This window comes from Carcharhinus amblyrhynchos, unplaced genomic scaffold, assembly GCF_965287045.1.
Source record: "Carcharhinus amblyrhynchos unplaced genomic scaffold, sCarAmb.v2.hapA chromosome_185, whole genome shotgun sequence".
In the NCBI taxonomy this organism is placed as follows: Eukaryota; Metazoa; Chordata; class Chondrichthyes; order Carcharhiniformes; family Carcharhinidae; genus Carcharhinus; species Carcharhinus amblyrhynchos.
The window spans coordinates 72570-91049 of NW_027649925.1; the positions used below are offsets into that span (position 1 = coordinate 72570).

At 44.5% G+C, this 18480-nt stretch overlaps 1 protein-coding gene across 1 annotated transcript in view; it reads left to right on the forward strand.

Moving 5' to 3' along the window:
* LOC145338808 (HEPACAM family member 2-like) overlaps window positions 1–18055 on the forward strand; it is a 41522-nt gene extending 23467 nt beyond the window's left edge. Inside the window, exons 2-5 of the mRNA XM_080183210.1 lie at window positions 610–942; window positions 6323–6598; window positions 9507–9644; window positions 17604–18055. Of these exons, the coding sequence (XP_080039336.1) occupies window positions 610–942; window positions 6323–6598; window positions 9507–9644; window positions 17604–17692 (836 nt within the window). The 3' untranslated portion in view covers window positions 17693–18055. The remainder of the gene's footprint in view (window positions 1–609; window positions 943–6322; window positions 6599–9506; window positions 9645–17603) is intronic.
* Window positions 18056–18480: the final 425 nt, after the last annotated feature.

Here is an 18480-nt window from a genome sequence, read left to right on the forward strand (position 1 = left end):
ACACTATCAGAAGGATGTGGAGGCTTTGGAGAGAGTACAGAAAGGATTTACCAGGATGTTGCCTGGTATGGAGGGCATTAGCTATGAGGAGAGGTTGGAGAAACTTGGTTTGTTCTCACTGGAGTGACAGAGGTTGAGGGGAGACCTGATAGAAGTCTACAAGATTATGAGGGCTATGGACAGAGTCAGTAATCAGAAGCCTTTTCACAAGGTGAAAGAGTCAATTACTAGGAGGCATAGGTTTAAAGGCAAGTTTTTTACACAGAGAGTGGTGGGTGCTTGGAACTCACTGCCAGGGGAGGTAGTGGAAGCGGATATGATAGTGACTTTTAAGGGGGTCTTGACAAATACGTGAATAGGATGGGAATAGAGGGATATGGTACCCAGAAGGGTAGGGGGTTTTAGTTCAGACAGGCAGAATGGTCAGTGCAGGCTTGGAGGGCTGAAGGGCCTGTTCCTGTGCTGTAATTTTCTTTGTTCTTTGTTTTGTTCCACCATGACACCCAGATCATGTCACACTTCCTCTTTTCCTAAACTGTCACCATTCAGATAATACTGAATTTGTCTGATACTTTTCTGGTGTTAACACCTTTTCCTTTGTTGGTTTAGTGCTAACAGACATTCAGCTACCAACAGTGGATGGAACCATTCACCAAACTGTGCGTCTCCCCTTGAAGCATAACATCAGTCAGCCAGCTGAAGTCTTTAGTTTGGAGTGGAGAGTCATTCAGAACAAGACAGCAAGACCGATCCTCATATCTTCCCCCAATTCCCCCTCCCCATTCATCCCAGCGACATTTCTAAACCGAGTCGAGTTCTCCAAGTCTACTGCTGAACTGTCACTCCAAAACTTACAGCTGACCGATGAGGGAATGTATGAACTGGAAGTCACAACGTCAGATGGGGTGCCTCACAAATCCTCCGTATTTTTAACTGTAAATGGTAAATTGAGTGGAGTGTTTGTTTTGGGTTTATTTCCTGCATTTTGTTTGGTGATGGCACTGATGTAAATGACTGCAGGAAGCATGGGAGGGGAGGGGAGAGTGGCAGCATAGGTGATGGTCACAGTCAGTGTGGGGGTAGCAAAACAGGAAAGTAATACTAAAGCCACAATGCAATGATTGCAGCACAGTACACATCCACACCTTCCCCAACAATCTCTTCATCTCCTGATAATTCAATTCTCTTGTGAATGCTTCAATAGAACCTGCGTCCAGCGCACTCTCAGGCAGTGTACAAAACAGAAAAGGCAGGTGCAGAAAGCAATCCAGAAAGTTAATGGAATTTTATTGTTGTTTGTGGGGGAAATCGATTACAAAGGTAGTGGGGTTATGCTTCAGTTCTACAGGACAATAGAGTGACCACATCTGAAGCGTGGTGTACAATATTGGTCTCCTTATAAAATCTCTACAATGCAGAAGAGCCCATTCAGCCCATCGAGCCTGCACTGAATACAATCCCACACAGGCCCTACCCTGTAATCTCAAAATTCCCTCTACCCTCTCCGAAACATCCTGTACCCCTGCTCCAGGGAGGCAGACTACCATCCTGGAGTCTTGCATGAAATGGCTTTGGCAGACAGGATTAAGGAAAATCCAAAGGCATTTTATTCCTATGTTAGGGACAAAAGGGTGATTAGAGGAAAAATCGGTCCTCTTAGGGACAGAGGAGGGGAATTGTGCTTAGAGTCCGAGGGAATGGGGGAGATCCTGAGTGAATACTTTGCGTCAGTATTCACTAAGGAGAGGGGTTTGATGTCCGGTACTGTCTTGGAGGGAGCTGTAGACCAGTTGAAGGAAATATCCATTACGAGGGAGGGAGTGTTCGGGTTTTTAGGTAGCAGTAAAACTGATAAATCTCCAGAGCCTGATAGCATTTATCCTAGGCTGTTTAGGGAGGCGTGAGATGAAATTGCTGGGCCTCTGACGCAAATCTTTGTCTCTTCTTTGGACACAGGTGAGGTCCCAGTGGACTGGAGGATAGCAAACGTGGTACCGTTGTTTAAAAAGGGCAGTAGGGATAACCCTGGTAATTATAGGCCAGTGAGTTTGACGTCAGTGGTAGGGAAGTTGTTGGAGAGGATTCTTAGAGATAGGATGTATACGCATTTAGAGCGTTGCGATCTGATTAGGGATACGCAGCATGATTTTGTTAAGGGGAGGTCTTGCCTTACGAATCTGGTCGAATTTTTTGAGGAGGTGACAAAAACGGTCGATGAAGGACGAGCTGTTGATGTCATCTATATGGATTTCAGTAAGGCATTTGACAAAGTCCCTCATGGTAGGTTGGTTGAAAAGGTTAAGGCTCATGGAATACAAGGACAGGCATCTAGATGGATTGAGAACTGGCTTGGTAATAGGAGACAGAGAATAGTAGTGGAAGGGTCTTTTTCTAGCTGGAGGTCTGTCACTAGTGGTGTGCCGCAGGGCTCAGTACTGGGACCTCTTCTATTTGTAATGTATATAAATGACTTGGAAGAGGGAGTACGTGGTGTGATCAGCAAATTTGCAGATGACACGAAGATGGCTGGACTTGCGGACAGTGAGGAGCAGTATCAGGCAACACAGCAGGATATAGATAGGCTGGTATATTGGGCAGATAAATGGAGTTTATTGGGCAAATGGAGTTTAATCTGGATAAATGTGAGGTGATGCATTTTGGAAGAAATAATGTAGGGGGGAGTTATATGATAAACAGTAGGCCTATTAAGAGTATAGAAACGCAGAGGGTGCAAGTGCACAAGTCTTTGAAGGTGGCAGTACAGGTGGAGAAGGTTGCGAAGAAAGCTTATGGTATGTTAGCCTTTATAGGAAGGGGTATAGAGTGCAAGAGCTGGCGTCTAATGTTGCAGTTCTATAGAACATTGGTTAGACCACATTTGGAGTACTGCGTCCAGTTCTGGTCGCCTTAGTACCGGAAGGACATGGAGACCCTGGAGAGAGTGCAGAGGAGGTTTACCAGGATGCTGCCTGGTATGGAAGGACTGGGTTATGAGGAAAGATTGGGTAAACTGGGGCTGTTTTCCTTAGAAAGACGGAGAATGAGGGGAGATCTAATAGAGGTGTACAAGATTATGAAGGGTATAGATAGAGTGAACAGTGGTAAGCTTTTCCTAGATTGGAAACAAATATTATGAGGGGCCACGGGCTTAGGGTGGGGGGGGGGGGGGGGGGGGGGGGGAACGAGGTATAATTCGGATGTTAGAGGGAGGTTTTTCACACAGAGGGTTGTGGGGGTATGGAATGCACTGCCAAGCAAGGTGGTGGAGGCAGGCACGCTGGAGTTGATTAACGGATACTTAGATAGGCACATGAGCGGAATAGAGATGGAGGGATATAGGAGACTGTTTTAAATAAGGATCAAGAGCCTTGGGATGTTCCTGGGAATCAACTGATTCCTGTGGACCTTCCAACATATTTTCTGGCTCACTTGTTTTACTTTGAGCTTCTGGGGATTCCCTTGAATGTGTGTATAAGGATGTGGATGTTATTGATGTTTTTCTCTTTTAATCCACAGGTGATTTGGTTCACCTTGTTGTCCAACAAGGGGCATACACATGGTGGGTCGTGCGAGGGCTGCTCTTGGATGTTGCTTCGAGAGCTGCCTAGTGCTTCACATCGTTAGTGTACGCTTAAACTGGACCAGCTGATGGGCAACATGACAGCTCAGTGACTATCACTGTTTGCTGTGCAGATACATGGATTTGGGCCGGTGTCTGTGGGAGTTTGCGCATTCTCCCCGTGCTTGCGTGGGTTTTCTCCGGGTGCTCTGGTTTCCTCCCACACCCCAAAGATGTGCTCTTAGGCTGATTGGTGTAACAAATTGTCCCTAAATTAGTCTCCCCTCAATCTGGTTTCCAATGTGGAGTGCCATAGGTGTAGACAAAGGTCATGGGTGGAAGAGGGGACTCACAATGTTAAAATGGCAGCGTGGACTCGTTGGGCCGAAGGGCCTGTTTCCCATGCTATGTTGTTCTTTGTTCTTTATTTTACCCTTGCTAGTCCCTCAACACTAAGGGGCAATTTAACATGGCTAATCCACCTAATCCACACATCTTTGACATTAAGAGGCAATTTAGCATGGTCAATCCCTCTAACCTGCACATCTTTGGACACTAAGGGGCAATTTAGCATGGCCAATCTACTTAACCTGCACATCTTTGGAGTGTGAGAGGAAACTGCAGCACTTGGAGGAAACCCAAACAGATACGGGAGAACGTGCAATCTCCACACAGACAGTGATCCAAGGTTAGAATCTAATTTGGATCTGCACTGTGAGGCAGCAGTGCAGGTTAATGCCAAATTGCCCCCTAGTGTTCAAAGATTAGGGGTAGTAGTGGGGTAAATAGTTGGGGTTATAGGGCCAGTGTCTGGATGAGATATTCTATTGGAGAGTGAGTATAGACTTGATGGGCTGAATAGCCTCCTTCTCTACTATAGAGAGTCTATGATTCGAGTGTGAGAATCTAGAATTTGGGGTCACTGTTTAAATAAATGGGTTCTCATTTACAACAGCAGGATAATTCTTTCTCTGAAGGTGGTAAGACTCTAGAAATTCCTGAAAAAATGGTGACAGCATAGTCTTGGAGTATTTAGCTAACACAGAGGTGGATAGATTCTTGCTAAGCAGATTATTGGGGTAGGTGGGATGTGGTTTGAGAATTCACTGAGATCAGCCAGGATTTATTCAATACAGGAACAGGCTTGAGGGGCTGAATGGCCTTTGCCGCTATGTCTGTATGAGAATGCAGGGAGGCAGGAACCTGGAGATGCCCCAATCTCTGAAAGTAGCAGCGAGCATGAAGAGAATAGTTCATAAAACAAATGGGATATCTCTGGAGAGATGGTGTTTGGAGTCATCATTGGTGAAACTGGAAAACTCTGGAATGACTGGGGAAATAAATGGGGATTAACTGGGTTTGGAAGGAATCAGTAAGATTTGCTGAATCGGAGGCTGACCCAAAGGAAATAATTATACATCAGGAAACATTATCAGCCTTTTTCTCATTAATAAGTTCTCCAACGCTCCTCAACATTTGCACTGTCCCTCTGTGACCCCTTGACCAGTCCCCTTCATTGAGAGACAAAGCAGAAAAAGCTCTTGATCCAGCGGGTCTGCACTGCTGAGGCATAGCTCAGTGGTTAACACTGTGGCCTCAGAGCGCCAGGGACCTGGGTTTGATTCCAGCCTCAGGTCACTGTCTGTGTGGAGTCTGCACATTCTCCCCGTGTCTGCGTGGGTTTCCTCCGAGTGCTCCAGTTTTTGCCCAAAGTTCAAAGGTGTGCAGATTATGTTGGATAGCCATGTTAAATTGCCCCTTAGTGTCAGGAGCATTGGGCTGGGTAAATATGTGGGGTTATGGGGATACAGCCTGGGTAGGATTGTTGTGGATGTGGACTCGATGGGCCAAATGGTTTCTTTCTGCTCTATGATTCTATGATAATAACTACCACAAAAGTCTCGCTAATTCCATTTCCCAGCACTTGTCCTGTGCCCTTGAATGTTCTGAAAAGGAATTATTGCGGATGCTGGAATCTGAAACAAAATCTCAGCAGGTCTGCCAGCGACTGCAGAGAGAGAATATTTTGGTTTTGTTCCTGTTTCTACTCCTGAATATTCTGATATTCCAACGGCTCATCCAATTTTTTTTATAAAGGTTGATGGGTTTCCGGCCTCCGTTACATTCCCAGGCAGCGCATTCCAGATTCCCACCACCCTCTGAGTGAAAACAAAATCTCAAATCCCCTGCCCCTCAGTCTAAAACTCTGTCCCTTTGTGACTGATCCCTCAATCAATCCTTTTCACTCTATCCAAACCCCAGTTGGACAATTACTGATCACTCCTGGTAGATACACTATCCCTCAAGCACCCATGCATTATTGATAAGACATTTTGAGATCTGTTGCGGTAAACTTTTGACAGTTGCTTTTCTCAGTCCCAATTTTTCTTGCATTCTTTTGATCTGATCTATTGAGATGCCGAGATTCATTATTCTCTCCATTTCACTCACTGTTCTCACTTGGGCTAATTTGCTCAACATTTAATGAGATCCTCCTGAAGATTGGGACCAATTGACCAGAGAATTTATTGACTCGTAAGGTGCAATTTAAACCCCACCTCCCAGTCAGAGATCTTGGAGGATCAGATTGAAGATCTGGTAGAATTGGATATGAGAATGACTGAGATTAACAAGCCAAAGCCTCTGGGTTCTCGTACTAGTTCTTCAGTTAGACCTCCTCCCCCCCGGAACCCAAGCTCTGAGCTGAAGGTAGTTTAGAAGATTTGGGACTCTGGATTAAATCTTGTGTCTTTGTTTTCACAGTCGCTGTGGCCAAACCACACATTGAAATTGTTCCAGAGGTTCCTCAGGTAGAACGGAATGTGACACTGAAATGTTCTGTCCTGGAGGGGAACCTGGTCCAATACAGCTGGTACAGATGTGAACAACCTCTGTCGAATGGAGCAGACTATTATCTGTCGCACAACAACAGCTGGTTGACTCTGTTAAAGACACAGGGAACCGATGCCGGCACTTACAGATGCAAGGTGACAAATCGTATCAGCAGCAAATATACAGACTTTGTTTTACAATTCTGCCGTAAGTGTCTCTCCCAACTTTATCATCAAATATCAAAGTTATCAAATCTGTTCAGTCCAGGTTTAAATTCAGCATCACACTCTCCCAGTATTCTCAAAGTGTTTCAGGTTATTTGCTGCTATTGCCAACATCTCTCCTGAGATCTTTTCAAACACAAAGTCCCAGCTGCTTATAAATTACCACTTTTCAAACTGTGGGTATCCCATTAAACCTTGCGCCGATCTTTCCATTTCAATGTAATAAAGTCACTTCACCAGATACTCAGCACCTCCCAGACAACATAACCCTTTGACCCTTGACACCACACTGACAGTGTTACCCTATGACCCTTGACACCACACTGACACTGTAACCTGTGACACTTGACACCACACTGACCCCTGACTGCTTAACTGAATAATGGGGCATTGAACAAATATGAATAAATGAACTTTTCCATCGCGTTATCAATGACTTGGATAAGATCAGAGACAGCCAAATGTCAAAGTTCGCCGACAGCACCAAGGATATCGAGTAGGTGGAAGCAGAATTTGCAAGGAGGCACCAAGAGATGAAGAGTGTCGGATAGAGGTCAATGTGCAGAAATGTGAACTCAGCTGCTACATTCTTCTGTTATAATTGGTCTTTTTGGAAAGCAGCCAGGAGCTTGTGTTCATTATGTTAAGGCCCAAATATCCAGGCAGAGGGCATTGTATAGAACATTACTCCAGTAATGTATAAAAAGAAACTTACTCACTGAGAGTAGAGTTAGAAGTTAGAGAAATGTCCACAGAATAAAGATAGATAGAATTGAGAAATGCCCTGATCTAACTGAATGGAAGCAGAGCTTTGAGGGGTAGGATGGCTCCTCCTGTTCCTGGGGAAAAAGCCTCTGACTATCCACCCTGTCTGTGCCTCTCATCATTTTGTAGACCTTTATCAGGTCTCCCCTCAGCCTCCGTCTTTCCAGTGAAAATAATCCTACTTTATTCAACCTCTCCTCACAGCCAACACCCTCCAGACCAGGCAACATCCTGGTGAACCTTCTTTGCACTCTCTCCAAAGCTTCCACCTCCTCCTGGTAGTGTGGTGACCAAAACTGCACGCAATACTCCAAATGCAGCCTAATCAAGGTTTCATAAAGCTGCAACATGATTTCCCAACTCCTGTACTCAATGCCTCGGCTGATGAAGCAAGCGTTCCACATGCTTTCTTAATCACCTTGACCACCTGTGTTGCTGCTTTTAAGGAACTGGGAACCTGCACGCCCAGATCCCTCTGTATGTGAATGTTCTGAAGGGTTCTGCTATTTACAGTATAATTCATACCTAAACTGAATCCTCCAAAATGCATCACCTCACGTTTGTCCAGATTAAACTCCACCTGCCATTTCTATGCCCAAGTCTCCAATCTACCTCTATCCTGTTGTATCCTCTGACACTCCCCGGCACTATCAGCAACTCCATCAATCTTCATGTCATCTGCAAACTGACTAATCAGATCACCCACATTTTCCTCCGGATCATTGATATATACTACAAACAACAGAGGTCCCAGCGCTGATCCCTGTGGAACACCATTAGCTACAGATCTCCATTCTGAAAAACACCTTACTGCTGCTACTCTCTGTTTCCTATAACTAAGCCAGATCTGCATCCATCTAGCCCACCCCGAATCCCATGTGACTGTAGTTTTTGTACCAGTCTCCTACGCGGGCTCTTGCCAACACCTTACTAATGTCCACAGCGCTTCCCTCATCAATTATCTTTGTCACGTCTTCAAAAAACTCAATCAAGTTGGTGAGACATGACCTTCCCCATACAAAACCACGTTGCCTGTCACTAACTAGTCCATTTTCTTCCAAATGTGCATATATCCTGTCCCTCAGTATCTTCTCCAAAAGCTTCTTCAGCGCTGACGTCAGGCTCACCAGTTTATATTTTCTGGGTTATCCCTGCTTCCTTTCTTAAATGGAGGAACAACATTGGCTATTCTCCAGTCCCCAGGAACATCATCTGTGGTCAAAGAGGGTGTGAAGATATCTGTTAAAGCCTGAGCTATTCCTTCCCTTACCTCCCGCAGTAACCTGGGATAGATCCCATCATCAGATAGATCCCATCCCAGCCCTGGGAACTTGTCTATCTTAGTGCAATTTAGGGTACTCAACGGAGGATGCTTTCTCCTTCGATATACTGACATTTCTAGAGAGTTCACACACCAATCCCTGACCTCAACATCCATTATGTCCTTCTCCTTGGTGCATACCGGTATAAAGTACTCATTCAGGATCTCACCCACTTTCTGTGGCTCCACAGAGAACTGCGCTTCATTGTTCTTGAATGGGCCTCCTCTTTCTCCTGCTTGCTCTCAGTCTGAATGAAAATGTTAGATTAAACTGTGTGAAATCCTATGCATGAGGTTTTCATTCCGCACAGATTGTGTGGTGATGAATATTGGCCAGAATTCTCCAGTCCCGCCTGTAACCCTTGCAACCGAATTCCCACCGGTGTGGACTGAGCTCAGTGAGTTTTCCCACAAAACACACCACCTCGCGCTGGCGGGAATCACGTGGTTGGGTTACGCGCCACTTCCCACCAGCAGAAAGCACGTGGCTGGATAACACAGCACTTCCGGCTGGCGGGAAACATACGGCGGGATAATACGTCACCTCGCGCTAACGGAAAGCACGCGATGGATAACACAGCACTTCCGGCTGGCGGGAAACATGTGATGGACAACACACAACCTTGCACCAGCAGGAAAGACACAGCCGGAAGGATGGCCAGCCTCACGCTGACGGGAATCACGCGGTCCGAAGGACGGATAATCTCGCGCTGACGGGAATCACGCGGTCCGAAGGACGGATAATCTCGCGCCTGTGTGTTTCTCTGACAGTGCCAAGTATTCACAAAAATATTTCATCCCACAGCAACAGTTTCAGAATCAATCGGTGCAGGCTATGGATACATCGGTTATGGAGGATATCCAGGATACATTGGATATATAATCCTCATTGTCCTTTGTTACTGCTGGAACAAAAAAAAATTGAAACCATCTAAGGAGTGTGGTATGTACAAAGAAACCAGCCACTAACACATTGCACACTATCACACCTACACGTTGCATATTCACACACTAACACACCAATAAATTGCATATTCACACACTAACACACTGATAAGTTGCATATTCACACACTAACACACCTATACGTTGCATATTCACACACTAACACACCTATACGTTGCATATTCACACACTAACACACCGATAAGTTGCATATTCACACACTAACACACCTATACGTTGCATATTCACACACTAACACACCTATACGTTGCATATTCACACACTAACACACCGATAAGTTGCATATTCACACACTAACACACCAATAAGTTGCATATTCACACACTAACACACCTATACGTTGCATATTCACACACTAACACACCTATACGTTGCATATTCACACACTAACACACCCATATGTTGCATATTCACACACTAACACACCAATAAGTTGCATATTCACACACTAACACACCTATACGTTGCATATTCACACACTAACACACCAATAAGTTGCATATTCACACACTATCACACCTATACGTTGCATATTCACACACTAACACACCAATAAATTGCATATTCACACACTAACACACTGATAAGTTGCATATTCACACACTAACACACCTATACGTTGCATATTCACACACTAACACACCTATACGTTGCATATTCACACACTAACACACCGATAAGTTGCATATTCACACACTAACACACCTATACGTTGCATATTCACACACTAACACACCTATACGTTGCATATTCACACACTAACACACCGATAAGTTGCATATTCACACACTAACACACCGATAAGTTGCATATTCACACACTAACACACCTATACGTTGCATATTCACACACTAACACACCAATACGTTGCATATTCACACACTAACACACCTATACGTTGCATATTCACACACTAACACACCTATATGTTGCATATTCACACACTAACACACCGATAAGTTGCATATTCACACACTAACACACCTATACGTTGCATATTCACACACTAACACACCTATACGTTGCATATTCACACACTAACACACCGATAAGTTGCATATTCACACACTAACACACCGATAAGTTGCATATTCACACACTAACACACCTATACGTTGCATATTCACACACTAACACACCAATAAGTTGCATATTCACACACTAACACACCGATAAGTTGCATATTCACACACTAACACACCTATACGTTGCATATTCACACACTAACACACCTATACGTTGCATATTCACACACTAACACACCTATACGTTGCATATTCACACACTAACACACCTATACGTTGCATATTCACACACTAACACACCGATAAGTTGCATATTCACACACTAACACACCGATAAGTTGCATCTTCACACACTAACACACCTATACGTTGCATATTCACACACTAACACACCTATACGTTGCATATTCACACACTAACACACCTATACATTGCATATTCACACACTAACACACCGATAAGTTGCATATTCACACACTAACACACCGATAAGTTGCATATTCACACACTAACACACCTATACGTTGCATATTCACACACTAACACACCTATACATTGCATATTCACACACTAACACACCTATACGTTGTATATTCACACACTAACACACCTATACATTGCATATTCACACTAACACACCTATAAGTTGCATATTCACACACTAACACACCTATACGTTGCATATTCACACACTAACACACCTATACGTTGCATATTCACACACTAACACTAACACACAAACACATTGCTCACTAACATTAACACACTAACACTAACATACTAACACTAACACACTAACATACTAACACTAACACATTAACACACTAACATACTAACACTAACATTCTAACACTAACACATTAAGACACTAACACATTAATGCACAAACATACTAACATTAACAGACTAACACTAACACATTAACACACTAACATACTTTGGGTGGCAATGGATGAGATTGTGGAGCCTTTAGCTTTGATCTTTGGGTCCTCACTGTCCACGGGGATTGTGATGTAGAGATGCCAGTGTTGGACTAGGGTAAACACAGTAAGAAGTCTGACAACACCAGGTTTAATTCCAACCAATTTATTTGATAGTAAACTCACAAGCTTTCGGGGCTTGCCCCTTCGTCGGGTGAATGGAGAGTTCTGGCCTCAGACAGAGCATATAACAGCACAGTTTACAGATTACTGATTAGAATGTGAATCTTTACACCTAACCTGCTGTTCAAGTCTAAAAGATGCTGACAATGTGAATAGAACGAGCGTTATGCACAGGTGAAAAGAGATGTCTATTGTCTCCTGACAATACAGTAAGTAAGGTTTTGCAAACCCAGGCAAGTCCTGGGGGTTACAGATAGTGCGACATGAACCCAAGATCCCTGTTGAGGCCGTCCTCATGTGTGCGGAATTTGGCTATCAGTGTCTGCTCAGCGACTCTGCGATGTCGTGTGTCGTGAAGGCCGCCTTGGAGAACGCTTATCTGAAAGATCAGAGGCTGAATGCCTGTGACCACTGAAGTGTTCACCAATAGGAAAGGAATAGTCTTGCCTGGTGATTGTCGAGCGATGTTCATTCATCCGTTGTCGTAGCGTCTGCACGGTCTCCCCAATGTACCATGCTTCGGGACATCCTTTCCTGCAGCGTATTAGGTAGACAATGTACCTAATACTCCTCATGCCCCCTCCTAACTCTCCTAAGCCCTTTACTTAACTCATTCCTAGCTACCTTGTAACCCTCAAGCGACCCATTTGAACCTTGTTTTTTCGTCCTCACATACCTTCTTTTTTCCTCTTAACAAGACATTTAACCTCCTTTGTGAACCATGGTTCCCTCACTCGGCCATTTCCTCCCTGCCTGACAGGGACATACCTATCAAGGACATGCAGTATTTGTTCCTTGAAAAAGCTCTACTTTTCATTTGTGCCCATTCCTGACAGTTTCTGCTTCCATCTTATGACTCCCTAATTCTTGCCTAATCGCATCATAATTACCCCTGCCCCAATTATAAACCTTGCCCTGATCTGTGACCCTATCCCTCTCCATTGCAATAATGAAGGACACCGAATTGTGGTCACTGTCTCCAAAGTGCTCTCCCACATCCACCAGGTACACAGCACATACTCTTGCAACTCAGCCAACATTGTCTACCTAATGCGCTGCAAGAAAGGATGTCCCGAAGCATGGTACACTGGGGAGACCATCTCCACCCACATTGTCCGCATCTTTAAAACTTGAATAGCAGATTAGCTGTGAAGACTCGCATTCTAATCAGTATTCTGTAAACTGTGTGTGTCTTTATATATCCTTAGAACATAGAACATTACAGCGCAGTCCAGGCCCTTCGGCCCTCGATGTTGCGCCGACCAGTGGAACCAATCTAGTGACCCTCTAACCTAAACTATTCCAATGTTACCCATATGCCTATCCACTGACCATTTGAATGCCCTTAAAGTGGGCAAGTCCACAACTGCTGCAGGCAGGGCATTCCACGACCTTACTACTCTCTGAGTAAAGAACCTGCCTCTGACATCGTCCTATAATTATCACCCCTTAATTTAAAGCTTTGTCCCCTTGTGTTAGCCATTCACCATCCGAGGTAAAAGGCTCTCACTCAGCCTTTCCTCATAAGACCTTCCCACCATACAAGGCAACATCCTGGTAAACCATCTCTGCACCCTTTCCAATGCCTCCACATCCTTCTTATAAAGCAGCGACCAGAACTGTACGTAATACTCCAAGTGCGGCCACACCAGAGTTTTGTACAGTTGTAACATGACCTCACGGCTCCGAAATTCAATCCCTCTACCAATAAAAGCCAACACACCATACACCTTCTTAACAACCTTATCAACCTGGGTGCCAACTTTCAGGGGGCTATGCACATGTACACCGAGATCTCTCTGCTTGTCGACACTACTAAGAGTCCTTCCATTAGCCCTATATTCTGTACTCCTGTTACTTTTACCAAAGTGAATCACCTCACACTTTTCTGTATTAAACTCCATCTGCCACCTCTCGGCCCAGCTCTGCAGCTTATCTATGTCCCTCTGCAAACTGTAACATCCATCCTCACTGTCTACAACTCCTCCAACTTTGGTGTCGTCAGCAAATTTACTAATCCATCCTTCTACACCCTCATCTAGGTCATTTATAAAAATGACAAACAGCAGTGGCCCCAAAACAGATCCCTGAGGTACACCACTTGTAACTGAATTCCAGGTTGAATATTTCCCATCAACCACCACCCTCTGTCTTCTATCAGCTAGCCAATTCCTGATCCAAACTGCTAAATCACCCTCAATCCCATGCATCTGCATTTTCTGCAGTAGTTTACCATGGCAAACCTTATCAAACACTTTGCTAAAATCTATATACACCACGTCAACTGCCTTACCCTTATCCACCTCTTTGGTCACCTTCTCAAAAACTCGATAAGGTTTGTGAGGCACGACCTACCCTTCACAAAACCGTGTTGACTATCCCTAATCAATTTATTTCCCTCTAGATGATTATAAATCCTATCCCTTATAATTCTTTCCAAAACTTTGCCCACAACAGAAGTAAGGCTCACTGGTCTATAATTCCCAGGATGGTCTCTACTCCCCTTCTTGAACAAGGGGACAACATCTGCTATCCTCCAGTCTTCCGGCACTATACCTGTAGCCAATGACGACATGAAGATCAAAGCCAAAGGCTCTGCAATCTCCTCCCTAGCCTCCCAGAGAATCCTAGGGTAAATCCCATCCGGCCCAGGGGACTTATCTATTTTCATACTCTCAAGAATTGCTAACACCTCCTCCTTATGTACCTCAATCCCGTCTAGTCTACAACCCTGTATCGCAGTATTCTCCTCGACTACACTGACTTTTTCCTGTGTGAATACTGACGAAAAATACTCATTCAGTGCCTCTCCTATCTCTTCAGGCTCCATGCACAACTTCCCACTGCTGTCTCTGACTGGCCTAGCTCTTCTTAACTCTCTCTTTAGCTCCTTCCTGGCTAATTTATAACTCTCTAGTGCCCTAACTGTCTCATCTTTACATAAGCCTCCTTCTTCCTCTTCACCAGAGATTCAACTTCCTTAGTACACCACGGTTCCCTCACTCAACCACTTCCTCCCTGCCTGACAGGTACATATTTATCAAGGACTCGCAGTAGCTGCTCCTTGAATAAGCTCCACATTTCAGATGTTCCCAGCCCCTGCAATTTCCTACTCCACCCTATGTATCCTAAATCTCGCCTAATAGCCTCATAATTACCTTTCCCCCAGCTATAACTTCTGTCCTTCGGTATATGCGTATCCCTTTCCATCACTAAGGTAAACGTAACCGAATTGTGGTCACTATCACCAAAGTGTTCACCTACCTCCAAGCCTAACACCTGGTCTGGTTCATTACCCAGTACCAAATCCAATGTAGCCTCACCTCTTGTTGGCCTATCTACATGCTGTGTCATGAAACCTTCCTGCACACATTGGACAAAAACTGACCCCTCTAACGTGCTTGAACTATAGCTTTTCCAAACGATATTTGTAAAGTTAAAGTCTCCCATAACAACTACCCTGTTACTTTCGCACCTATCCAGGATCATCTTTGCAATCCTTTCCTCTACATCTCTGGAACTTTTTGGAGGCCTATGAAAAACTCCCAACAGTATAACCTCTCCTTTCCTGTTTCTAATCTCAGTCCAAACTACCTCAATAGACAGGTCCACATCAAACGTCCTTTCTGCCACCGTAATACTGTCCTTGACTAACAATGCCACGCCTCCCCCTCTTCTACCACTTTCTCTACTCTGATTGAAACATCTGAACCCCGGAACCTGCAACAACCATTCCTGTCCCTGAAATGGCCACAACATCGAAGTCCCAGGCACCAATCCAGGCTGCAAGTTCGTCCACCTTATTGCGTATGCTCCTCGCATTGAAGTATACACACTTCAAACCTTCTCTGATCAGAATTTTCCACACACCTGACGAAGGAACAGCATTTCCGAAAGCTTGTGGGTTAACTATCAAATAAACTGGTTGCATTTAACCTGGTGTTGTGAGACTTCTTACTGTGTTTACACCAGTCCAATGCCGGCATCTCCACATCATGATCTTACTAACATCATCACTTATCCATAATCTGCTTTGCCATTTCCTCCTCCACATCTCTATTACTATCTGGGGGCCTATAGAAAACTCCTAACAATGTGACCGCTGCTTTCCTATTTCTAACTTTAGCCTATATTACCTCCGTAGGCAGATCACCCTCAAAATGCCTTTCAGCAGCTGTTAAACTATCCTTGATTAACAATGCTACTCCTCCACCTCTTTACCGCCTTCCCTACTTTTACTGAAACATCTATACCCTGGAACTGCCAATAACCATTCCTGTCCCTGTTCTAACCATGTCTCCATAATGGCCACAACATCATAGTCCCAAGTACCAATCCATGCTCCAAGTTCACTTACCTTATTCCTGATGCTCCCTGCATTGAAGTAGATACACTTCAATCTACCATCCTGTCTGCCTGTACACTCCTGCAACCTTGATACCTTCCTCAGTACCTCGTGACCCTCAACACTGGCTTTTGGACTACATCTCATTTTCTCAACCCCCCTGACAAATTAGTTTAAACACCCCCCCCCACCCAGAAAAGCTGATGCAAATTTCCTTCCCAGGATATTACTGCCCCTGTGGTTCAGGTGCAAACCGTCCTGTTTGTACAGGTCCCACCTTCCCCAGAATGTGCTCCAATTATCCATGTAAATGAAACCCTCTCTCCTACACCATCCCAGCAGCCACATGTTAATCTGCACTCTCTCCCTGTTCCTCAACTCACTAGCACATGGCACTGGCAACAAACCAGAGATGACAACATGCTTTGTCCTGGCTCTCAGCTTCCACCCTAGCTCCCTAAATTCCTGTTTTAAATCCCCATCCCTTCTTCTACCTACGTCGTTGGTACCGATGTGCACCACGACCTGCGACTGATCCTCCTCCCCCTTAAGGATCTTCAAAACACAATCCGAGACATCATGGACTCTTGCAACTGGGACGCAACATACCATCCATGAGTCACTTTTGCTGCCACAGAACCTCCTATCAAAGGTTGTGTGGTGCGGGCAGATTCACACAGTGAGTGGTTTTGGCCTAGAATGTATTGACTGACTGAGAGACATAAGAACATAAGAAATAGGAGCAGGAGTAGGCCATCTAGCCCCTCGAGCCTGCCCCGCCATTCAATAAGATCATGGCTGATCTGTCGTGTCTCAGTTCCTCAGGGTTAGGATCTGGAATGTACTGTCTGAGCGTGTGATGGAGACAGATTCACACAGCGAGTGGTTAGGATCTGGAACGTACTGTCTGAGAGTGTGGTGGAGATAGATTCACACAGCGAGTGGTTAGGATCTGGAATGTACTGTCTGAGAGTGTGGTGGAGACAGATTCACACAGTGAGTGATTAGGATCTGGAATGTACTGACTGAGAGTGTGATGGAGACAGATTCACACAGTGAGTGGTTAGGATCTGGAATGTACTGACCGAGAGTGTGGTGGAGACAGATTCACACAGTGAGTGGTTAGGATCTGGAATATACTGTCTGAGCGTGTGGTGGAGACAGATTCAATTGAGGCAGGTGAACATTGGATGATTATTTAAATAGAGACAATGTGCAGGAGTACAGGGAAAAAAGCAGGGGAATGGCGCTAAATCATGATGCTCATTTGAAGAGCTGATGCAGAACATGATGGGCGGAATGGCCTCCTTATGCACTATAACATTTCTGTGATTCTGTGCTGTTTATTTTGTTAGTCCTGTGGTCACTAAGTCTGTATTATGAGTGTGTGTCCCTCTAGTTCCGCTTGAATGATGTTCACTGACACTTTCCTCCATCTAACATTTGATTAATTATTGTTTCAGATGTAATCTATGAAAACAGCCATGTCAAGGAAAAGCTTTCTCAGACTGCTTCTGGGACCAGGAGTGTGAGCAACAGACGGGGAAGATGATGTCTGCTCCATCTGCCCATTGTCATCTTTTTGGATAGTCTTGTGTGATTAATAATCCATCATATTTGCCGTTTGAGTCAGTGTGTCAGTGAAACATTGATTGCCAGTGATCTCCCGCTCTGAGTAATGTCCAGATAATTATTGGTTTGTTTGTAAACTGTGAAGAGAGAAACTTTTGTATATTATCCAAACTGTCACAATGGACACATTGCAACTTCTAATTTACAAAATTGGAAGTGTAAGAATGATGGAATAGTTAATAAACCTCTCCTGCTCTCAGCTATCGCAATGTTCCATTACGTCTGACAGGATTGTATTGCTTCTACAAATGTACAACACCTTTGACACTAGTTTTCTAAACTGCAGCATGGTTCCTTCCTCAATCTTACTATGTCGCTTTGATATAAAGACCAACCTTCTTGATTATTTACTGTGCCTGACTTTTATTCCCTCCACTTGGGTGGGAGTCCAGTGTTTCCAGGTGATTCTAAATCAGAGCATCATTGAATGGTTCAAGCAGAGAAGGAGGATTTTCAATCCCACCATGTCTAACACTAACTCCCAGAAGAAGCAACTGTACATCCAAACAGATGAATCAGGAGCAGGAATAGGCCATTCAAACCCTCCAACCTTCTCTGCCATTCATTATAACCATGGCTGATTTTCCAACTCTGTAACCTGATTGCACCTTTCAAAACTGCACACAACATTCTGGTGTGACCTCACCAAGGTCCTGTAAAATTTCAGTAAGGAAAGGATGGCACGGTATCACAGTGGTTAGAACTGCT